This window comes from Acromyrmex echinatior, chromosome 17 (assembly GCF_024713525.1).
Source record: "Acromyrmex echinatior isolate Ae372 chromosome 17, ASM2471352v2, whole genome shotgun sequence".
Taxonomy (NCBI): domain Eukaryota; kingdom Metazoa; phylum Arthropoda; class Insecta; order Hymenoptera; family Formicidae; genus Acromyrmex; species Acromyrmex echinatior.
This window is the reverse complement of record NC_141868.1, coordinates 1801631-1825444: the sequence shown is the minus strand read 5'-3', so window position 1 is coordinate 1825444 and position 23814 is coordinate 1801631. Positions and strand designations below refer to the sequence as shown.

Below are 23814 nucleotides of genomic sequence, written 5' to 3'. Positions count from 1 at the left end.
TCTTTTAATATTTTTATACTGTTTATTTGATGTACACTTTCTGTCATCACTATTTGTGAAGAATATTATATTATTTATTATGTTTTATCATATTCTTCTATATTAAATGAAAGAAATAATTGTAAATAATTGAATCTTTCTCCTAGATCGAATCATTCGAAGTTCCAGGGTAACGTCCTAAATCTGTGCATTACCTTTTCAACGAGACACTTGTCCATTCATCAAACTAAATAACGTCAAAGTGCCTCAATCATATTAGATATATTGATTTATACTTGGACAGACGATTGGTCTGGAAGAAATATATATTTACTAAAAGAAAGCAACTCGATATAAAATTGCAAAAAATATATTGGATGTTAAACCACAACTCTAAATTAAGTCTGGATAATGAGCTTTTGCTGTATAAAGCTATCCTGAAACCTATCTGGACATACGGTATACAATATCACTTCCCATTCTAATATTGAAATCATACAGAGATTTTAATCAAAAATACTGCGTATTATAACTGATGCCCCATGGTTCATCTCCAACGAAATAATACACCAGGACTTAAATATACTCTTCATTAAAGAGAAAATATCTTCGTATATTAAAGCTTATAGAAATAAGCTGAGTAATCATCCTAATGGCAAATCGTCTTATGGCTAGAGGACATCCAAACCGAAGACTCAAAAGAAAAACCTTAATGACTTTATAACTCATAACTAATACTATTGAATAATAGTTTGTTGGAAGTGTGTCACTGGATGCATTTCACTTAGGTTTTGTATAACTGTTTAACATATTACTGAATGTTTTATATATATATATATATGTAGTATATAGAAGATAATTTGTAATAATTATAGAGTTAAAAAAAAATTATGCACGTGTGTATATAATTAAAAATTAAAAATGTACAAACAGGTTTCAAACAACTTTATGAAAAATATTTCATGTTAAAGGAGCCCTCGTGGTACATTCACGACTTGTCATATCGTCATACCTGAGCGCACGAAATGTCAGTTCTATGATTAGCAAAATTTAATTGCGGTTAATTTAAAAACTATTATAGCCTCGACATTTTTATTGGATTGTCCGGAAAGTTCGTGCCGATTTTTGGTAGGTGGCGTACAGGTCTGAATATATGTGGGAATAAGTGACTCGATTGATGAGTCAAATTCTCAAGACAAGCCCTTGTCGTGTGATGTGATATAAGAGGTAATGATCGACACTTTCTTGTAACTGGTAACTATAAATCTTTATTACTCGAGCTCAAATGAATACGACCGTACAGGATGAGCGCCATAATGTATCTAATCTTATCTTTTTCTCTGACGCTGCTTGTAGGCAACTCGCAACCTACAAAATCCCTAGGCTTTCTACACTCGCTGCGCTAGTGAGATATTGAGAACGTAGTTCCCTACATACACAGTGCGACAAATATGTTCCCGGACAGGGCCTGAAAATCATAATTGAAACAAATATGCATATTTTTTAGTTTTATTATTCAAAATATTCTCCTCTGGCTTCAATACACTTGTTACAGCGATTCAATAGTGATTCAAATGCATGTTCTAGCTCAGTTTGCGGAATTGCCTCTAATGCCTGTGTAGAAGCTGATTGGATGGTCGGAATGTCATCAAAAAAGCGTCCTTTCAATTTCAATTTCAATTTTGGGAATAATGAGAAGTCGCAGGGGGCCAAATCAGGTGAATACGGTGGATGGTTTAACACAGAGACACGATTTCCAAAGAAGAGCCAAACATTGACGGACAATCAATGAAGTGTGATTCGATGCATTATCATGCAACAAAGACCAATCTTCTGGATCACGATATTCGGGGCGAATACGATGAATTCTGCTCATCAATCGCTTTAAAACTTCGAGATAATATGCACCAGTAATTGGTAAATTTCTACCTCGACCAAAATCTTGTTTAACATGAACTGTCATATCTTCGTTATATGTCAACCAAAATGAATGAAACTTTGAAACAGATGATAGCAAAATGTTCAACCTTTAAAATGCATGTTTGAACGCACAGATGTCGCCACTGGTTGCTGAGATGTAGTTCGTGACCGGGAACATATTTGTCACACTGTGTATGTCAGAACGATTGAAAACAAATGACATGCGTACATATCGTAAAAGAAGGTACTTTAGACATATTTGGAAAAAAATTTATGATACGTTAATTTTTGTCAGTTTTATACGCCTTTGAATATGGAAGAAAACAAAGTGCATTTTAGGCATTCAATGCTTTTCTTTTACCGGAAAGGCAAAAATACCACACAAGCGGCAAACAAGATATGCGCTGTTTAGCGAAGGTGCTGTAGCTGAAAGAACTGTGCGGAAGTGGTTTGCTAAGTTTAAAGCTGGTGATTTCAACCTTAAAGATCAAGAACGCTCGAATAGGCCCTCCACCACAGATGAAGATCAGATTAAAACACTGAAAATAACCCACGTTATACGACACGTAAATTAGCAGAAATGTTAAATATGTCAAAATCCACCATCCACGAGCATTTTGTGAAGCTTGGCTACATAAACCGTTTTGATGTATGGGTTCCCCATGATTCAACGGAGAAAAATCTGATGGAATGATTGAAAACAAATGACATGCGTACATATTATAAAAGACGGTACTTCAGGCATATTTGGAAAAAAATTTGGTTATAATACGTTAATTTTTGTCAGTTTTATACGCTTTTGAATATGGAAGAAAACAAAGTGCATTTTAGGCATTTCATGCTTTTCTTTTACTGGAAAGGCAAAAATACCACACAAGCGGCAAACAAGATATGCGCTATTTATGGCGAAGGTGCTGTAGCTGAAAGAACTGTGCGGAAGTAGTTTGCTAGATTTAAAGCTGATGATTTCAACCTTAAAGATCAAGAACGCCCGGGTAGGGCCTCCACCACAGATGAAGATCAGATTAAAACACTGATCGAGAATAACCCACGCTATACGACACGTAAATTAGCAGAAATGTTATTAGGTATACAAATAAGTTTCCGCTGTTTTTAATCAAAAATTAAGCATTGTGAAAGAACGATACATAATGTTTTATTGAAAGTATTGTCCATCGCTAGCCACTACTTTTTCCCATCTTTCTGGTAGCATACGGATATCGCGTTGGAAGAACGCTTCATCTTTTGAGGCTATCCAATTATCGATCCAATTTTTGATATCTTCATATGATGTGAAGTGCTGCTCAGACAGGCCATGCGCCATCAATCGAAATAGATGGTAATCGGAAGGGGTAATGTCTGATGAATACGGCGGGTGAGATAGAACTTCCCAATTGAGTGTTTCCATGTAGGTTTTGACTGGCGCCGCAACATGTGGTCGAGCATTATCATGCAGGAGAATAATTTTGTCATGCCTGGAGTAGTAGTGGGCGCGTTTTTCCTTGAGTGCTCGGCTCAATCTCATCAATTGTGTTCGGTAGAGAGCCCCAGTAATGATTTCGTTCGGTTTGAGCAACTCATAATACACGACACCAAGCTAATCCCACCAAATACACAACATGAGTTTTTTTCCATGAATATTCGGCTTTGCTGTCGATGTTGAAGCATGGCCAGGTGATCCCCATGATTTCCTCTTCTTTGGGTTATCATAGTGGATCCATTTTTCATCACCAGTGACTATACGATGTAAAAAACCCTTTGGTTTATGCCTGACAAGCAGCATTTCACATATGGAAAATCGGCGTTCAACGTTTCTCGGCTTTAGTTCATATGGAACCCAATTTCCTTGCTTTTGAATCATTTCCAATGATTTCAAACGATGTGAAATTGCTTGTTGAGTCGCTCCTAATGTAAGTGCAAGTTCTTTTTGCGTTTGGCACGAATCTTCATTCAATAATGCTTCCAATTCCGCGTCTTCGTACACTTTCGGCCTTCCACTACGTTCTTTATCTTCGACGTCAAATTCACCGTTCTTAAATTTTTGAAACCATTCACGACAATTTCTCTCACTTAAGGCAGCCTCACCATATGCTTCTACAAGCAATCGATGAGTCTCAGTTGCAGATTTCTTCAAATTAAAGAAGTAAATCAAAAGTTCCCGCAAATGACGTTTATTCAGCTCAAAACTCGGCATTTTCGCACAAAAAAAATATATGATGCTGATACAAAATCGCTAGTATTTCAAGATTATGTTGTTGACAAATGTCCTTATTAACCTTACGATATAATGTTTTATATCAGACAATTTTAATCATAGCTTGCTAGTGGCGCCGTCTTTTGTCAAACGGTGGAAACTTATTTGTATACCTAATAAATATGTCAAAATCAACCATCCACGAGCATTTTGTGAAGCTTGGCTACATAAACCGTTTTGATATATGGGTTCCCCGATTTAACGGAGAAAAATCTGATGAATCGCATTTCCATTTGCGACTCGCTTTATAAACACAACGAGGAGACACCATTTTTGAAGCAAGTAGTGACGGGGAATGAAAAATGGATCATTTATAATAATGTTAAGCGAAAAAGATCTTAGGGAAAGCGGAATGAACCACCTTTAGCTACCCCAAAAACCGGTCTTCATCCAAAGAAGGTCATGCTCTGTGTCTGATGGGATTGGAAAGGATTCCTGTATTATGAGCTTTTACCATACAACGAGACGATATATTCAGAGAAGTATTGTTCCCAATTAGATGAATTAAAGACAATAATTGAAGACAAAAATGTCCAAAAATAGTGAGTCGGAAGGGCGTCGTGTTTCATCAGGACAATGCGTGGCCTTATGTGTCTTTGATAACTCGACAAAAGTTGTTGGAGCTCGGTTGGGATGTTCTACTCCATTCACCATATTCACCAGACCTCGCGCCCTCTGATTTCCACCTATTTCGATCATTACAAAATTCCCTTAATGGAAAAAACTTCAACTCTTTGGTCGAGATAAAAAAATCACGTAGAAAAGTTTTTCGCTGAAAAACCTGAGAGATTTTGGAAGGACGAAATTTTCAAGTTGCTTGAAAGATGGAGAAAGGTTGTAGAACAGAATGGCACCTATATAATTTAATAAATGTATACTAAAATTTAAATCTTCTGCGTTTCAATTTTCCTTCAAAATAGACACGAATTTTCCGGACAACCCAATCTATTAAGATTTTATCATAAAATTATCTTAAAAATACGTCCTTAAAATATTATACAATTTAAGTAGTTGTGAGACACCCTGTATATTAACAAAACACAAAATCATTTTCAAGTCACGGTATTTTATATCTTCGAAAATTATTACAATTAAATAATTTTTAAGAATTAACATTCAATGATATTATTATTGTTTATAGAAAAAGCGAAAAAAAACGCAGAAAAAACGGAAAAAGGACGATAACTCTTCAGAGACCACAACCGAGGAAGAGTCAGATAAAGAGACAAATAAGAAAAGGCTCAAAAGTGTCTTAATAAAGAACGATGGTGCAACTTCGTCTACAGGTAATTTTTAGCCATGTAAAATATTTTATACATTAATTATGTATATATATATTAGGTGTTGGAATTAATTCGTAGCGTTTTACAAGTGATGGGAAGTACTTTCATTAATGTATTTTTTAATGCTCATGTGAAATAAATAACATTCTTTCATTAAAAAACGCTACGAATTAATTCCAACACCTAATATATATATATATATATATATATATATATATATATAATATTATATTTTATTACTTTTATTCCACAATGTATAAAAAAATATATTTTATATTTATATAATTATATACATATATAATGTGTGTATACACAGGTGCTGTGGCAGAAAATCTTCCTTATGATTATTCTGATTCGATGTCGGTGTTACCGTCGATGGCACCATTTCATGCAATGAGAATGCCGAGATATGCGAGAAGACAGATGATGCGGTCGCCAGGATATTCTACGATGTCACTTCATCACCCCATGTTACCCGTGGGCAGAGGTCGAGGATTTGTTCCACGATATGAGATGAATTATACGCTAACAAATCCTTATTTGTATAACGGACAATATTACGAATATTTTACACATCTGGTCGAGCGAGATTCGAAGCAGCAAAAATCGAAAATACGTAACCGCCAAAAATCAACAAGTAGATCTATCTCAAGAACGAGGACTAGATCGGGTTCTAGAAGAAAATCTAGAAGTATCTCTAGATCACGTAGTAGAAGACGCAGCGGTTCGCGTTCCAAGAGTCGTGATCAAAGGTCGAAGTCAAGATCCAGATCGAGATCACATAGATCAAGATCACGATCACGTAGATCAAGATCGCGATTGCGCAGATCGAGATCACAATCGCGTAGATCGAGATCACAATCGCGTAAATCAAAATCGCGATCGCGTCGACCGAAGTCTCGATCTAGAAATCGCTCTAGATCGCGTAGTCGCCGAAAATCGACAAGTAGATCTTGCTCGAGAAGAAAAACAAGATCAAGATCTAACTCTAAGACGAGGCACAAGAATAACAAATCATGCAGTAGATCCAAGTCAAGTTCCAAAACGCGTCCTTCCAAACGAAATTCACGGTCTAGAAGTCGCTCCAAGTCTCGCAGTAGAAATCGTTACAGGAGTAAGCGTGGCAAGAGATCGTCTTCTATTGTCAAAGTTACACGAGCGAAATCACGACCCACATCACCCAGACGAAGATCACGCAGTAGTTCTTGGTCTTTGCCAAAATCACCAGGTCGTAGAAGTTGCTCTTGGTCAAGAGCTGCTTCCGCAAATAATATTAATGAGCAAGACGTGAGCAAGGAATCTGAAAAACTTATTCAAGAAGAAACAGCAAAGATAGAAATGCTAAGCACTGAAGCGAATTAATTTAGCATTTGATTTTGTCAAAAAGAAACATTAAATATACAACTATACAAGAAATAATCATACTTTTAGTATACTTGCTACACAGTGCAAATATTTAAAGTTTTTCTAATTATAAAATGTAGATAGAACTTTCTTCTTGTACATAATGTGTAAATAATTACGTTATGATGTTTTTCTGTATATTTTTGTATTTAAATTAAATTTTTAAAATGTTTTTATTCTATGTTTACTTATATGACAAAATGAATGGAAGGAAAATCTTTAAAAGCTTAAATTCAAAATAATTAATAATGAAGATAGGATAATCAATAGTCAATGTATCGAAGTATATAAAAAAATAGAATAATTTTTTGAAGAAAAGTTCTGTTTATTATGTACATTCCAATTAAATTGCAAGACTTTTTAAACTTCGAAAGACAAAACTAATATACTTATTGGCATTATATCTTGATGATTCTCGATTCGAACTACTTACACATATACTAAATGATTCTGTCAGTAACTAAGCTAGGGTAGCTAAGATTCAACTAGGGTAGTAAGATTCAATTATATGTCTCTTTTTAAATGTACTCATACTATTTTTTAGTGTAAATCATTTTTATTATTCTATATAAAAAATATTAAGATAATCGGAACTACATACTTGCTATATATTTTATATTAATTTTATTAAGTACTATTATATTAACATACAAGCGCATTTATTTGAAAAAATATTACGGATAGATCATACTAAATAGAATCTTCTCTATAATTTTTTTTCTATCTTTTGAAAAAAACTGTAATTTGGCTTAGTTACTAGAATCATCTAGTATATAAAAATTCTTGTTAACCAGTTATATTTCGTACTATTGTTCAAATTACAATATAAATTCGATAAAGGAGCAGAGTGTTTTTAAATAAAGAAATAATATCAGAATAGAAGGTATTTAATTTAAGAACAGAAGAAAACCGAAGACATGCACGTAGATATAAAACAAACAAATACGGCTTATTACAATACAAATATACATTATTTTTATTAAGAATTTCCTTGATTTACGTTTTTCTTGCTTGATCTATTCTGCTTTAGCAGGAAGATATTTAAAGATGATAATATTGTTTTCTTAAATTAAAAAAAAATAAATTTGTCCCCTACACATTTTGTTATTGATTTTTTAATATGTTTAATCCTTAGTAATATGATGATTTGTGGCATTTTTATTACACGATAGTTCGGGTTAATTTTCATCATTTTCACAAGTAAATATATAAAAATTAAAAGTGATTTCTATCATTCAAATGACTTTCAAATGATTTCAAATTTAACATTGACCTTGATCCTCAAAGAGATCAAGGTTATCATCTTTTCCATCGCTCGTTGTTCATTGAAAAATTATTCAACATCCTGAGAACATTCGCAAGAAGAGATCTCTATAAATTCCGGAATATACATACATATTGTACGTATAACTGTTCATGTATATATATATATATGTATATATATATATATATATATAAATTGTGTAAGCGATAAAAAAGTGTTAAATTTATTTTACAAATTATTACGTCATTAAGTCTTTAATTTTTTTTATTCATTTTTTTTCTTTCTTTTCGTTGTTATAGTAAACTATAACGCAGGAATTACGAAAGGAGGAGGAAATCAGGAAATAATAATAAAGATTCAAAACACAATCCTTCTGACTTGCAAATTTATTTGTTCTCGGCATGAAAACGCGTTGGTTCATAGACATCGTAATAGTTTTACATACGCGCGTTCCGTCCTTCGTTAATAATGATCGATCAACTTCGTGATTAACGCTAGTTTTTAAAGAGTATCGACCGGGCCCTATTTTTAACGCGGGATTCGCAATTTAATCGGTCGTTTAGTGCCATGGCGTTCGTATATTTTCTTTCCTTTAAAAATATGCTACGTTTCTGTCGTCGCTATTATAATTAAATACATGTGACGTATGTACATACTTCCTCTCGCATTAATCGCACCTCACATTTTATAGCAAACTCGTCCGTAACGCTCATCGCCGTTGATGTCGAATCTCTAATAATGGAAGATACTTAATCGTTCTCTGTCGAAAAACGTCCTCCCGTTTATAATTTTACTTGGGGTTATACTTTCCTTCTCTCTTCGTCCCTTTCCATTTAATTATTCCCTAAGACAGTTGATCCTATCCTCGGAATTGATTAGATATTGACTACTTTCAAGATTCGTTGCGTAGGATTTGTTTCTTAAAGCGACGCGGACGATAGCATCCCTGTCCCGTCATGTTAAACTTAAACTATTAATCATAATTATAATAACTCGTCTCATGGCCGCTAATTATAATTAGCGAATTTCGATTCACCCCTGAAATACTTTCTGTAATGCAGATTTTTGTTCACTTACGCGTGCCATTGTTTATATATAATTCCATCATACATATATCTACACAGTCAATCTATCAAAAACAGATTTTACAAAGTGTACACTACAAATTTTGTCGGCAGAATGCCAGCGGAAATGTGACAGAATTTAGTTAACGATACAATGGCAGATGACTGCAAAAATCGAAAAAAATTTGTCTCATTTGATTACCATTTAAATAATATATTTAAATAGTTGCAAAATGACGAATTCTACTGGCAATTTGCTGTCAGATTATGTCGGCAGGCTCTGTTGGCAAAATTTATAGTCTTTGGCTGTATTACTAGACGCGCATCATATATTTTACAATTTATTGATTTCCAAGGTTTGGATGTATATTATACTATGATCCAATTATTTTGATGTAACTGATTGTAATATGTAAAGATAATAGTTGTCTATAAAATAGATGTATTTTAATGGATGTATCATTCACTTGTCACTTACAATATCCATGAAAGATATGAACCTGTTAATGTTTGTAGAGACGACAACAAGGAAAGTATTTTTTGTTTCTGTTACAAAAATATCCTTTTATTTGTTCATTTGTCATAGTAAACTTTAATTTCAACATTACATGACACTATTATTTAAAGCTCTCATAGTCATCGATGGTAGTTTTAATCGAATATTAAAAAAATATATAATCCTTTTTATAAAAGTAAATAAATATTTAATGAATAAAAACTGTGTTTTTATTAATTGAAAATATGTTCAAATAAAAAAGAAAATTCTACTTTAAATATGCAAAAAACAATAATAATTGTTATTTTCGGGCACTTAAGATGAATCTATCGGCGCGTCTAATAATATGGCCACGCTATAATAACGGAGGCAGATGACGCCAATCTATAATATTTTGCACAAATTTGCTGGCATTTTATTTATTTACCTCTAACATTTTATTTATTTATTTATTAGGATAAAAGATAATTATATGTATATACATATCCGCGCAACTATGTGTAAATGAGTTTTATGAACATTATGAATAATTAAAAACCATGCCAGCGACAAAAGGATAAAATTTAGTCGACTGAAGCAGCTAATCAAACTATGAAAAAAAAACGCGATAATCCGAAAAAAAAACCGTTATAATCAGGTGAAATATTTATGATCAGTGTTCATAATATAATATTATACTTATTTTAAGATTGTCTTAAGTAATATCTTAAGATACTGATACAATTTTGTGATTGATTTATAACATCTTAAGATACTTAAAACTGTCTTAAATATAAGAATCGATTATATGAATACTGCTCTAAGGCTGGATTGTTCCTATCTTTCAAAAAAACTTTGGTTCATTGTCTTACTGTCTTATGTTCTCTTTTGTTTATCCAGAAGGTAAATTATCACATAGTTTATCCGAAGAAGGAACAACCGGCTCTATATCTCGCATCTGATTTTACAATTTAGACAATAATTTCAAAAATCGCTTCTTCTCTGTCAAGCATTCAAAGAGTGAAGTCTCGGATTGGCACTCGAATGGCTCTGAATGAAAAATAAACCTCGTTAGGAACCGGCAGCGGGCGCCGAATCCCGACGTAGGACGAGCGCTATCGTCTGCGTGAATTTTTTTTTTTTTTTTTTTGGTAAAAGTGTGAGAACCTCAGCGTCGTTATACTGTCCGAGTCTAGGAATCACAGAAACGCTTGACCGTTTCGACAAGCAATGTCGCGTCTCTTAGCTCGACGTGAGGCATAGTTATAATCATATATATTACGCCTAAAAATATATTTATATGTATGCATATATATGTATAATATATAATTTAATCATAAAGATCTAGGAAATTGGGTGACGTTTCAAAGGGGTTTCCACAAATTAAGGACTTAAAACTCGCAAGTTTCTAAGATTAAGCAAAGTATATGTCTTATTCGAAGAGTCCAAAGGTCTAGGAACGCAGCGATTACTCGACATTCTCGCGGGACTCGGAGTCCTAGGTGTTTACACTTTGGACTCTACTCGATTAAAAAAATTTTTTTCCAAATTACGCTAAAGCTACGGAGACAGCGAGTTCCCCTGAACTAACTCTCAAGAATTAAAGTTTCCGCAGAATCAAAATTATAAGGATATGAATTTTGAATTAAAAAATTATCATTCTAAGAATTCGTAGTCACCTTTATACCTCATCGTAAAAAAAAGATTGTGAACAAGTACTGGGCGTTTCAAAGATCTAACGAGATCCTGCGATTCCAAATTGGTCCAAAAGAACTCGTGGCTGAAAGATATAGAATTTAATATTGGAAAGTGGATAGTGATTAACTATTTATTTTGAGTATTAAAACACTGTAGTTCAGTGCTTTCCATACTCAAAATAATTAATCACCATTAAATTTTTGTTTTTGTAAGGGACAGGTTCGCCGTTAGTCCCGGGACGCTCTGCGTACGTGACGCAAACATATTATATAATATTATTTTCGTAATTATACAATTATAACTATAAGAACCGTCCAACCGCATATCGCGCTTATATGATTCTCGAGCAACGCTGTAAGTTTTTAACACGACATCCTGTGTGTCGACTTCCTCATGAGCTCGACCTGTTGAGTCGGATCAATATCGAAAGAATACACAGAAGATGCAACGTAGAAGTCTTTCAGGAGGAACCCCTCACTCCTTCGTGGGGGTGGTCACTTTGCGAATCGCCTAGGTTTTCGAAGTATCGATTACAGCATGAATATGAGATTGATAAAGGAGAAACCGATTGAAGTCTAAGAGTCGTCGATAGCTATATATCGTCATTTACATATGAGTGAACATGAACAGGATATTCGACTCGTTTTAGGAAATACGCTTACGAGAATTAAGAATCGCAGTGACGATGATTCAGGCCGAAAAAAGAGCACACAAATACCGCTGTGAAGAAAATTGATTTTTTAAAATTATAATTCTGTAACATAATTATGATATGTAATCTTCCTCTCTTAAAATATTTTGTAAGATAAAATAAAATGTTTACATGTGCATTTTTAAAGTACTTTGGTTCTTTCACTTCAGAAAATTATACAGCGAAAGTATCCCTACAGCACGAAATACTGCTATAATAAAAGATAGCATAAATAATTTAATGATGCAGTATATTATAAATATTGCAAGAATATTGTAGAAATGTAATCCTAATATTTTGTAAAAGGTGTTGCAAGAAATTACTATAACATTATAATTCAATTATGTATATGGATTATCAGATTCACGCAAAAATATTATTAAACACCAAAAACTCACTCGAGTGGTCTTTTTCATTTATTTATATTGAATTATGCATATCATCATATTCCAGAATATTGCAGACACTTTTCTCTTTTACATATCTGAAATCAATAAATTAAATATATTATAATATTAATTAACTGTAATTGAAATTAATATAATAGAAAAATAGAATATTTATATAATCAATGCCTTTATATTATAATTTTATTTTTATAAATATAATAAAATAATATAAGATATTTGTTTAAATTTTTATAAAAATAAGCAAATTTTTGTAATATTCTTTGAATTTTGTATTGACGTTTCAGGAAAATATCTGCAATATTTTTATAATATTTTAGAATCATTGCAAAAATATTGCAAAATACCTTTTTAAAAGCTGACATAGAAATGTTGTTGCAAAATTTCAGGAATATTTTGTGAAATATTTCAATGCAAATATTGCAATAATATTCATGTTATAACAATATTATAATAATTTTTCGTGTTGAAAGGATAATTCCACTGGAAAGATTCGGAAATTTAATAGTAACTGATGCAATTTGATAATTGCGAGAACTGTTGTCAATTTCTTTCATCCTGTATCTTTTCTCAGTAATACACAAAAAATATAAAATGTGAGTGAGGAAAAAGGGTTGTGTATCTTTAATGAGGTTGCGTGAAAAGGGGGTGCCTGACGATGCGTTTCTTCCGGGATTGGCGGGCAGTATCTTGTATTTTTTGTTCGATACATCGTCATAATAAATTTCGGTGTAGCAAAACTTTCCGTAACGTTCCAAGTTGTTTCTAAGCGTATTTTATTTCTATGTGTATATTTCTGTAATTTCGATAATTTGCGTAGTAGATAATAATGTTGTTGCTTGAACATTTAGTGTTGGCCACGATACGGTATCAATCTGACTTTAATTAATGTTGAAATGAAATGAAAAGATCTGCGAATATTTCAAATGATAAACACCTAAGAATACGAGGATTCGAAATTCTACAAAGATGAGTCCAAGATTATAAAGATCCAACATTTTTAAATCCAATGTACTTCAAACAATCTGGAGTCTACCATGTCTGCCTGAAAACTTCTGAAAATTCGAGGCTTGCAAACGTCTGCCTTGAAACTTTACACATTTAGAGAAACATAGTGATTAAAACTATCATGAGAATTAACATATGTAATACAGTTGAATAAATTATTTTATTTTATAATTATTGCAACTATAAGATATAATTTATTCAACTATGTATATAATTAATTCTACATATAAAATATTTGTTACTTTAATTGTTGTCATCTTTATATCTGCCATCACTATGTCTTTTTCTCTGAATACAGTTTAACATTCCATGTTTGCTAGTTTCGACGTAATTGATTGAACTCGAAATTCTTGTCGCAATTACCATTCGATCCAGAGTCTCAAGACTTTGAGGTTTATCCGAAGTCAAAATTCCGCAGACTCAGCTGTCCCGAATTCAGAGCTCAAACATTTTAAAGAAGGTTAATAATTCCGACGGTTTCGGGAGTGGATCCGCGTATTCTCGTCGATAATGCGCGTCGATCAGGTGAGAGGTGGAAAAATCGGCTGAATCGTTGATAAGAACGCGTTAACCGGTTGACGTGCCGCGAAGTTCCGATCGCCGCGATTGGCGTACGCGCGCGATTAGCGTAGTTCTTATTATTTTTTTTTTTAGTCGATTCGTTAGCGAAGTCTAAAAAAATATTATTAAGTCTTGTCGTAAGAAAAGTTCGCTCTCGGTGCTTTGTATAGTATCAAAACCACTTTAGCCCTACGAGTTTATTTGTTTGTTTCTTTTTTTTTCTTGTTTTTCTATCGCGCGACGATGCACTCCTGCATGCCTTTTTAAAGATGCGCTCTCGTTCTTTCTAACGAATGCGTGTGTGTGTGTGTGTGTGTGTGTGTGTGTGTGTGTGTGTGTGTGTGTTCTCAGCTTATTTAATACGTATTTTACATTACTTTTATGTCTGTATAGACTTTGTATAAATGTGTGTGTATATACATATTGTGTATATATATATATATATATGTACATGTAGATATATATATATATACACACATATATATATATGTAGATACATACACACACACGCATGTATGTAATTATGTATACTAATTTGTGCCTTGCCCTATGTCCGCCGTCATAAAGTAATCGAGACTAATTATAAGTAGTAACAACTTACACGATATCATAGCTGAGTTAGAATATATGTATATGGTATCTCTGGAGGGGGGTATACGTAGTTATATATAGACCTATTGCCCTAAACCTGTATGGAGGAAACTTTCTCTATAGTTGTTAATAATAGTCCGTTTTGTTCCAAGATGTGAACGATGACATGGTGTCGAGATAGAAATGGAGAAAGATATGATTTGGCTTCAATGTTGAATATTGGCGAAGATTATAATGCGGATATATACATACATACATACATATATATACACACACACATATATATATATATATTATATATATATGTATATATTGCCTTCGATGACGTTGAAATAATGGCAGAAATTATAGAGATTCACTTGTCCCGTGTGTCGTTTGGAAATGCATATTTAATTGCGATAATAATATCAAGACTGAAGAGACTAAAGAGACAAGGGATATTTCTTTCTCGAGTCTCACGATTTCAAATTCCCGAACTTTCAAATGAATCAGTCAAAGACGAGAGGACCTTAGGCTTCCAAAGAACTCAAAAAGACAGCAAAGGGCACAAATTTTACGAAAAAATGGAGTTCCCATATAGCACAGATGTCCAAGGCATATTTTGAAAGATGTCCTGAGAACGTCTTGAGAACATCTCAACGTCCCAACATTCTGAGAACATTCGCAGAAAGATTTCTAGGATAAAGTGTGCTGTATGGGTTTTAGTCTTAGAAGTACTAATATTTTTTACTCACTAAAAGAACCAAGAATAAATTATTATAAAAATAAAAAAAGTGATAAAAAATCAAATAATATTATTTCATCAATATAAATGGCATAATCATTGAAAAATAAATAAAATTCAGAATCCTATCTGTACACAAAGATATAATAATAATAAAAGACCGTAATACTTCTAATGTAAAACAATTTTTTTAGAAACTTCAAATTCTAATTGTCCGCTGGACGTATAAAGACGTAGTTGAGTACAGATTTGCAGCGGCTTCAATGAGTTTTAACGGAAATGCAATCTATTGAAAAAGCTAATTACCAGAATTTTGGATTCCCGTATAATATTTGAGAGTTGGAAATCCACGATATTTTGAAACAACAAGACGGTTCAAGGTGAACGAAAAGGGGTGACAGATTGAACATCAGAACCGCATACATGGTAATGATGATGACGATATTGACAGTCTGGCACGAGCAGATATATATAATAGTGCACGTTACGCTGCGTCTTATGTGAGTTCTTCCCATAGACACGATATATCTAAACCGAACATTCTCCGAGAGTGGATGTAATATTCACGTAGAGAAATGGACCAAGTGATTTACTCCCACTCCTCAAATATTCAGTATAGATATATTATGTCTATGGTTCTTCCAACGCTTTCCGAGTAGAGAGAGAAAGAGAGAGAAGGAGAAAGAGAGAGAGAGAGAGAGAGAGAGAGAGAGAGAGAGGAGAGAGAGAGAGAGAGAGAGAGAGAAACAGAGATAATAAAGAGAGAATAGGAATAGAGATAGAGATAGAGGAAAAGGAGGCTCGTTAAAAACAACGTTCCCTTAATATATAATCGCTAGGTCACCCTATAGATTAATAGATAATACATTACTTTAATAGTTGTTGGTCATTTTACGTAACAGTTAGATGGCGACAGCTCAGCTCTAAGTATATAATATCGGTATAAGATTTCTTGTAAAGTGTCTCTCTGAGAGTTAAAACCGTTTAAACGCTACCGGTTATTCATCACCGTGACGATAATTCGTTAATAATTATAACAATAACAATCATAAACGAATATAGATAGTAATAACCGTAATGCTCATATAAATACGCGCGCTCGCGCGCGCTTAACTCTTGTTTTCCGCTCTTCGCTTGTTTAATATATTTTTTTTTCTGTTTTTTTTTTCTTCATTAACATACGTATAAAGAATTAAGTCGATCACCGACTTTCGATTTTCGACTCTTTCCTTCGTCCTTCGTGCGAGGCATCGCGTAAAACGTCAACGTAGTTCACATCACGCCGGAAATCGCCTGGTCTTCTTTCGATTCCGGTTAATAAATCGCGATGATTAAAGAGCGCGAGAAGGAAGGAGTATCTGTTCCGTTTCTTATACCTCGTGCACGCTAAATTATCTGTCGCGAGCTCGATAATTTAAAAATTACAGGGAGTGAAAAATTTGCAAGTGCTAAGGCTTGAAATTTTAAGGCTGTAAAAATCCAGTCCTACACATTTCATCAAGTGAGAAATCCAAATTCTAAGGATCCCCGTTTTTTTTTTAAGAAAGCATTATAGTTTCGTAAGTTCCTAAAACGAATGTAACATCCCGATATATTATATATAATTTTGCGAGGACTGAAAGTTTTCTCATATATCGAAAGATTTTCTTAATTTTTCAAGTCTGATCGATATCAGAAGAAACCACAGTTTTAAGGATCTAAAGTCCACTGCAGGATCTCCGCTATTTCGAGAAATTAAAAGCCTCAAAATCTCCTTATTTGAAGCGACTATTCCAAAATTTGCATATGTAAATTTTATAGATCAAAGTTTGAAGGATCAATAGATTCCAAGTATTAAAAGCTGAGAAGGTTCATTATTATCGATATAAATTTTAAGTCTCGTGAAGAGATACTAACTTTCGTGATTTTTCTCTGACATTTTGAAGGTCCATAAGCCTAATAATATGATAGATATTCAACATTTTAACGTGTCAAAATTTTTGAAGGAGTAAATAAGATTAATGAGAAGACATTATACAAAGTATTTCGCTAAACTTGCATCAAAATTCCGGAGCTTCAACAAATTTTAGATCTGAGCTTTTCTTTCTCCTTTAAAGTTGAAAATAAAGCATAATGAGTCATGTTACTTCGTATATAAAATGTATCAACGAGTTTTATTCAGCTAAACTTTAATAATGTAATTATTTCATATAATTATTTCATGCGTATATTATTTCAGTTAAATTGTAATTCGGAAAACGATCAGTAACACTTTATTGAATTTAGACTAAAACCAAAAGAACTTCAATTACTTTCAGAATAATCCATTTCCCTATAATCCGTTTTTAGTTTCTAGCTTCACGTTTCATTATTTTAATTATATCGATATATTTATGTAATTATATCGATAATGATCGATAACGGAAGAAATGTCGATTCATCAATATTCATGAAAATTTGAAGCAGACTTAGCGAAGTACTCGATATATACTCGCAATGACGAGAAATCAATCTATTATCTAAACTTTCATCGTATCTTGCATTCAAAATGCAGCTTGTAATAAGCGCATTTTTTGCCGGTTGTGCAATTCTTTTTTCTTTCGTTACCTTCATCGTGATATAGCTTTACTACGTCGAAAAACTCGGTAATCATCTACATATCCACATTACTAACAATATCGTAGAGTCTGTGTCTATCAACTAAGAATCCAATATTGAAACTGTTTTATGTTTACGTTTTTATACTTGGCGTGGTCTTCCTGGCACCATAATGCACTTTTAAGAAATCTATATAAAAATATCGTGGAGTTGTCGTGTCCAGTGCGTTGAGTCGCGCGCGAAATAGGAATGCTCCTTGAATAAGGATGCCGAGATAAGATAAGAAACGGGGAGGGGAAGGATGAAGAAAGGAGAAAGAACTCCATGGAAAAACAATCCACAGAGAATTAGAAGTAAATGGAAGGAAGAAAGTGGAGTTCGATACTACTCGGATTGAAAACTTCATTCAGATAGAGAGGTCGAATAAGTGACCATTATATTTGCAAGATTCTCTTCGAACATTAAAAATACATTTTGTGAAAATAGACGGTCTTCTTTTTCAATCAAAAAATTAAAAAAAGAAATTAAAAAATTATATGTCAAATATTTTTCGATTTAACTCGAGATATTAATTACACAAGAAAGCTTTCAAATGAATCTTTTATTTGTACCTTTGAATAAATGATTCGATATCTTTTTCAGCGGAAAAAAAAATCGAGCAGATAAAAGATATAAGATTAAATAGAAACGTGATAAAAGTGTGTCGAGATGTCAAAATTTGTTTTTCAGGAAGAAAGAAGAATTTCTACAAATTCTTATATTATAAGTTAATACCATTGCCATGTAATAGCCATTAAAAAAAGATTGTTCGCAAATAAATTACTTTAATTTTTAATAAATTATTATTAAAATAATAAAATAAGAAAGAGTAATGGAATCATATTGTATAAAATATTATATCATTTATCAAATAAAATATCTGTCATTATTAAATAAGGAAAGCATTTTCATATATCTGAATAAATTAGCGATCTATTGAAGGTTAGAGTAAGTATTCTTATAATTACTGATTTATTTTTTTAAATTTTTTATTTCTTACTCACCTCTTTTATCTGGATGAAAAATTTGTTCAACTGTGAAAAAAGAAGGAGTAGAAGGAAAAGAGGAAAAAGAGGAAGAAAGAGAAAGAGGGATAGTATGAGAACGTTGTGAAAATTGTGTCTGTTTTGGTCCCGTTTCGCATTGCGATTAGCCGCGAAACTACGCTTTCGAAATGAAACGATGACGGACAAGACAAACCAGGTCCCAACTTTATCCGCGTTAATGAGCTTTTTCCGCGTGAGCTATTCCTTGTAAACGGCCGAAGATGAAGGTTGGCTCGACCGATCTTTCTCTTTTCCCTTCTGCAAAATTCATTGATAGACAATAAGATTAACATTAATTAAATTTGAGAATTTTACGTCGCATTTATTAGCAACTGAAGCAAATTAAACGGGACGAAGTAGAAATCAAATTATTTGATTGGACTGAGTCTCTTCTCGTAAACGTTCCTCAACGATTTTTAAAATTGTTTCTCTTTCAATTTGTATCTCTTTAAACACTCGATTTAAAAATGTATTTAATTTTACGAATAAATATACGCGCTAATTCTCTTGATACTGGTTTTTTTTCTGTAAATGATAAATTAATTTTTAGCAGCGTTCTATGTTCCAATTTCGAATGCTGAAGAGATGAGAGAACCGCTCGAGCTCGCCTCGCAAAGCCCCGATAAATTTTCGGTTGTCGCCTGCGGTTGCGCTAGCAAAAGACACCGTCGTGCCGATACGTCGAGATCTGAACATCTTCGGGACAAATATCGCGTTGAAAAGAATAAACGCTGCAAAATACAGCAAACATTACGCACCGGAAGGGATACGAATCGCGTCACTCCCGATAAATCCAGATCTTGGCTCCAGGCTCTTCGGATCTCGGAATTGCGCGATCGTGAATTCGCGTCCGTGTCCCTCCCGGGACGTCTTTCTGGACACCATCAGTGCTTCTTCCAAACTTCCTTATTCAACGCTTCCCTTTTGCCGAGTAGACGATTCACGAGTTTTGTTGGTCGTTTCCAACGAGAGATAGAAAGAAAAATAGAGAGAAAAATAAATAGATGGATAAATATCCAGATAGCATGGAACGTTCCTGTAATATTAAACATTATAATGTTGCTACAATATTATTGGAATGTTCTATGCTATCTAAGTGGATGAAGAGAAAGAAAGTCAGAAAGATAAATAAATAAACAAATAAAGCGTTTATTGTTCTAGGACTTCTAGGGCAAGTTCTTTAAAAATATACAGATAAATTCGAAAGAAACGTAAGGAAATAAATAAAAATAAAAAAGTTTTATTTATCAAGCGCTCTAAGTTATCATTCTTTGAAGCTAAACATTTCAATTAATAAGACATAAAAGAATATATATATATATAACAATAAAACAAATTGAAAATAAAAAAAGAATATATATAAAAATTAAAAAGTATGTATTATAATAAAAAGAAATAACGTAACATGTGTGAATGAAGTAATGTTAAATGTGATATAGTATATATATGTACAAAATTACTATAAATAAATAAGGAAATATAATAATAAGAGAGAGAGAGAGAGAGAGAGAGAGAGAGAGAGAGAGAGAGAGAGAGAGAGAGAGTGTGTGTGTGTGTGTGTGTGTGTGTGTGTGTGTCGCAGAAGTATTAACAGCGACAATTATGAGAAAAGCGATAGCTACGGTGCTCTCGCATAATCTACATTATTTTTCATATACGTGAGCGATAAATTAATACAAGCGTATTTGAACGCGGCAACAATTAGCAACGGTGAAGAAGGAAGCCTGGCGAACACTTCCGAACGAGAAATCGTTGGCAAATAATTAGTTTCCCCCATTGTTCTGATCGATCCTTTTAGTTAAGCCTATCCCTTCGTGTCGCGCCAACTCCGCCCGGTCGCGGTTTCATTGTAAAAAATCTTCAATACCCTTTCCCCTGCCCTCCCCCCTCCCTTCAGTGGAAACGTAGCCGTCTTTTTTGTACCCGTGCGCCATGTACAAGTATACATCTAACAATATAATATTCTATATAACCTACGGACGTTAAAGCGAATAAGATCACTTGCATTCTCTCTATGTATATTTTCTAAACACCTTTCGGATTTTTCTCGCCGGCCCTTAAAGCGCGTCATCAGGCGCCGTCCTAAGGAACAGGATATACGGAACTCAGACGTAAGAACGCGTCACTTTGCACGAATGAGTCTATTTGTTGTCAAATTTAGACATTTTGCCGACGCAGGCAGACCGGGAAGGATGGAGTTTCCGATGAAAAAAATAATAGAGAGGAAAAGGAATGTATACGCGCGTGCGACAATGTAGTTGAAGGCAATTCACGGGTTAAATAAAATCGGTATCACATGCCCGGCTATTTAGACAAGTCCGTCTTCTTTTTTCCATTTAAGCGCGACTCGACCCGCGATCTCCGTTCTTATTTAAATGCAAACAGAGCGCAACTCGCGAGTTCGACGAACCGTTCAAATATTAGAAATTGTGATTTGCGCAGGCCGGCAGCCTTTCGCCCGAAATCGAATATTTGAGGACGTTATATTGCCTCGGGCTAAGAACCGTTCAATTTCCAGTTTAGTTCTAGTTAGCTCTAGACATGAAGTACGAATACAACCCTTTAATGACAACCCTTTAAGCGTATTTACCGTCAGGGGGAGAGTAGGGGGAGGGAAGGCAAATGGACGGTTTTACCTTAAGCGCGAGGCTTTAAGAGCCAGCTTGGGTTATCTTCGGGCCAGTTCTTGTCCGCACACGCGCTTCCTGTATACGTTATACCTGTTCGCGCTTCACGAGGTATACAGAGATACAAGGTTGAGTTTTCTGTGTGTCGAATGTACATTTAATTATTAAGAAAACAGTTATTCAGGCACGCAAGTTGGGCAGGGGAGCAGCGCGCAGCCAATGGAAGAAGCCGCGCGTACCCCAGGGATTCCCTCCTTCGCTGTATGTTCGGAATCGCTCGGTTGAACAAATCGATCATACGGATTTTCTTGTTTTTTTCCGACCATCCTCAATTTTCACGATCTTCTTTTCTTGATCGCATACTCTTACCCAAAATTGGCGAGTGAAAGTGTCGGGGTTGGAAGGGATCGACAAAAGTAGGCGATCAAAAGAGTCGAGAGACGACGCGATCCTTTGCGGAAAATAGGAAAATCAGATAATTGAAGAGTCTGATGCGCGAAGAGAACGAATGCCGAGTGATTTTTTTTTGTTTACGTTAAAAAGCACGCACAATTGTTACACGTCCAATTTCTGAATTTAAATTCTCTTACGATCGCTCGTCATTTTAATTGGATCTTTGGTCGACTTTTTGAGGAGGGGCTCGAAGGTACGCGCGGAACGCAAGAAGGCCCATCGTTAGACGAGTTTCGCACGCGGAAACAAATGGCCGTGTCCGACCGATCCGGCTGATGCAGAACTCCCGCTTAGTGCGGTGTATCCTCGACAATCACATGTATATTTGTAGGTTGTGGTTTGTGTAAAAACGAATTGCGAATCTTAACAATGTTGTTCCGAAACTTTTGCTCTGCGACGATTAAGAGACTTTTACTTTGAAATTTACAAAAGAATTACCACTCGTGAGGAGGATGACGCGTGGTGCAGTGAAAAATTTGTATGGCGAACTAATTTACAAATCTGCTTGAGGAATTCGTTGATAGATAGCACGATTAGTAGCCTTCCTTTAGAGATCCTCGAGTATGAGATTGGACCGTTCTGAATATGGCGGATTAAATACTTAAGGTAGAATGAGATAGACATTTATCTCATATACCACCCTAAATATGGTAGAGAGAGAGACTAATCAAAAGTTGTCTAAACGATGTTCAATCTCTTACTTAAGAATCTCTATCCTCTTCGTGGCAATTGTTTTCAAACTAGAAGCGAACTTATATTATTGAAGCCACTTCTCCTGAAATGCTAATTGCCTGGCAAAAGTACCAACGAGAGTTCATGCGAATGATCATCGATTAAATTCGGCAATTAAATGCGGATTACAGCGGACCGTCAAGTAGCTAACGCGGACAAGGATACGCTGCTCTAGACGAGAGTTCTCAGATTCGTTTGTGCGAAGAGCAAGCCTGCAGCCAATCGTAGCGCGATCATATCCCCGGTAATATACTGTATCAATTGTGATCCAGCCGGCAAGGCGTCGGCACCGATCGACAATCCTTGGGCACGGCCGCGAGGCGTGATCGCGCGCAAAACCGGCGAGGGGCCTTAGTACGAGTGCTGCGGCTGCAGAGACGAGACTCAGCTGTGCGCCGACGTATCCGAGCCTTGGCTGTTGCCTAGCCCACCCATGCCGGCCTGCGAAGTGAGCCTGGTGGCCGACTGTGATGTCGTGGTCACCGTGGCGGAGTGACTGAGACCATGATGCCTGCCGGTTTCTGGCACCAGGTGGGGCGTACGGCTGGAGACGGGCGGTAAGACCGGGCTGACCGGCCATGGGTGCAGGGACATAGTGCTGGGCGCGCTGGGCACGCTGCGCGAATGCGGCAGCAAAGGTGAGTTGGAGAGACTGGCGAGGGGGTGGTGCGCGGCGGACACGACGCTGCCGCCGCCGGAAACGCCCAGGCTTGTACCCAACGAGATCGTTCCTCCGCCACCACCGCCACCGCCACCGCTGCCGCCGCCGCCGCCGCCGGAAACCGCCATGGCTACCGCGGTATCCGGGTGGAGGAAGTTACGCCGTTGCTCCATCCGCTCGGCGTGCTGCGCCAAACAGCGGGTCAGTTCCTCGGGCAATAGCTCCAGCTGGCCCTGCAATGAGGTCAGCTTCTCCTCTAGGCCGACCAAACGGTCCTCCAGACCCACTAGACGCTCCTCCACCGCGTCCTGCCGCGTGCTCATATCCGAGACGATCTCGTAGACGGTGTTTTGTGT

At 35.2% G+C, this 23814-nt stretch overlaps 2 protein-coding genes and 1 long non-coding RNA gene across 8 annotated transcripts in view; 2 read left to right on the top strand and 1 right to left on the bottom strand.

Moving 5' to 3' along the window:
* Window positions 1–924, top strand: part of LOC147906820 (uncharacterized) — a 1855-nt gene extending 931 nt beyond the window's left edge. Inside the window, exon 2 of the long non-coding RNA XR_015547940.1 lies at window positions 147–924. This is a non-coding gene — a long non-coding RNA (uncharacterized LOC147906820). The remainder of the gene's footprint in view (window positions 1–146) is intronic.
* LOC105152104 (A-kinase anchor protein 17A) overlaps window positions 1–9623 on the top strand; it is a 15129-nt gene extending 5506 nt beyond the window's left edge. For all 5 annotated transcript variants that reach the window (XM_087415075.1, XM_087415077.1, XM_087415074.1 and 2 more), the window contains 2 exons: window positions 5295–5439; window positions 5753–9623. In XM_087415075.1, coding sequence (XP_087271201.1) covers window positions 5295–5439; window positions 5753–6798 — 1191 coding nt within the window. In that variant the 3' untranslated portion in view covers window positions 6799–9623. The remainder of the gene's footprint in view (window positions 1–5294; window positions 5440–5752) is intronic.
* Window positions 8473–23814, bottom strand: part of LOC105152105 (small conductance calcium-activated potassium channel) — a 212826-nt gene continuing 197484 nt past the window's right edge. For both annotated transcript variants that reach the window (XM_087415072.1, XM_087415071.1), the window contains exon 11: window positions 8473–23814. In XM_087415072.1, coding sequence (XP_087271198.1) covers window positions 23182–23814 — 633 coding nt within the window. In that variant the 3' untranslated portion in view covers window positions 8473–23181.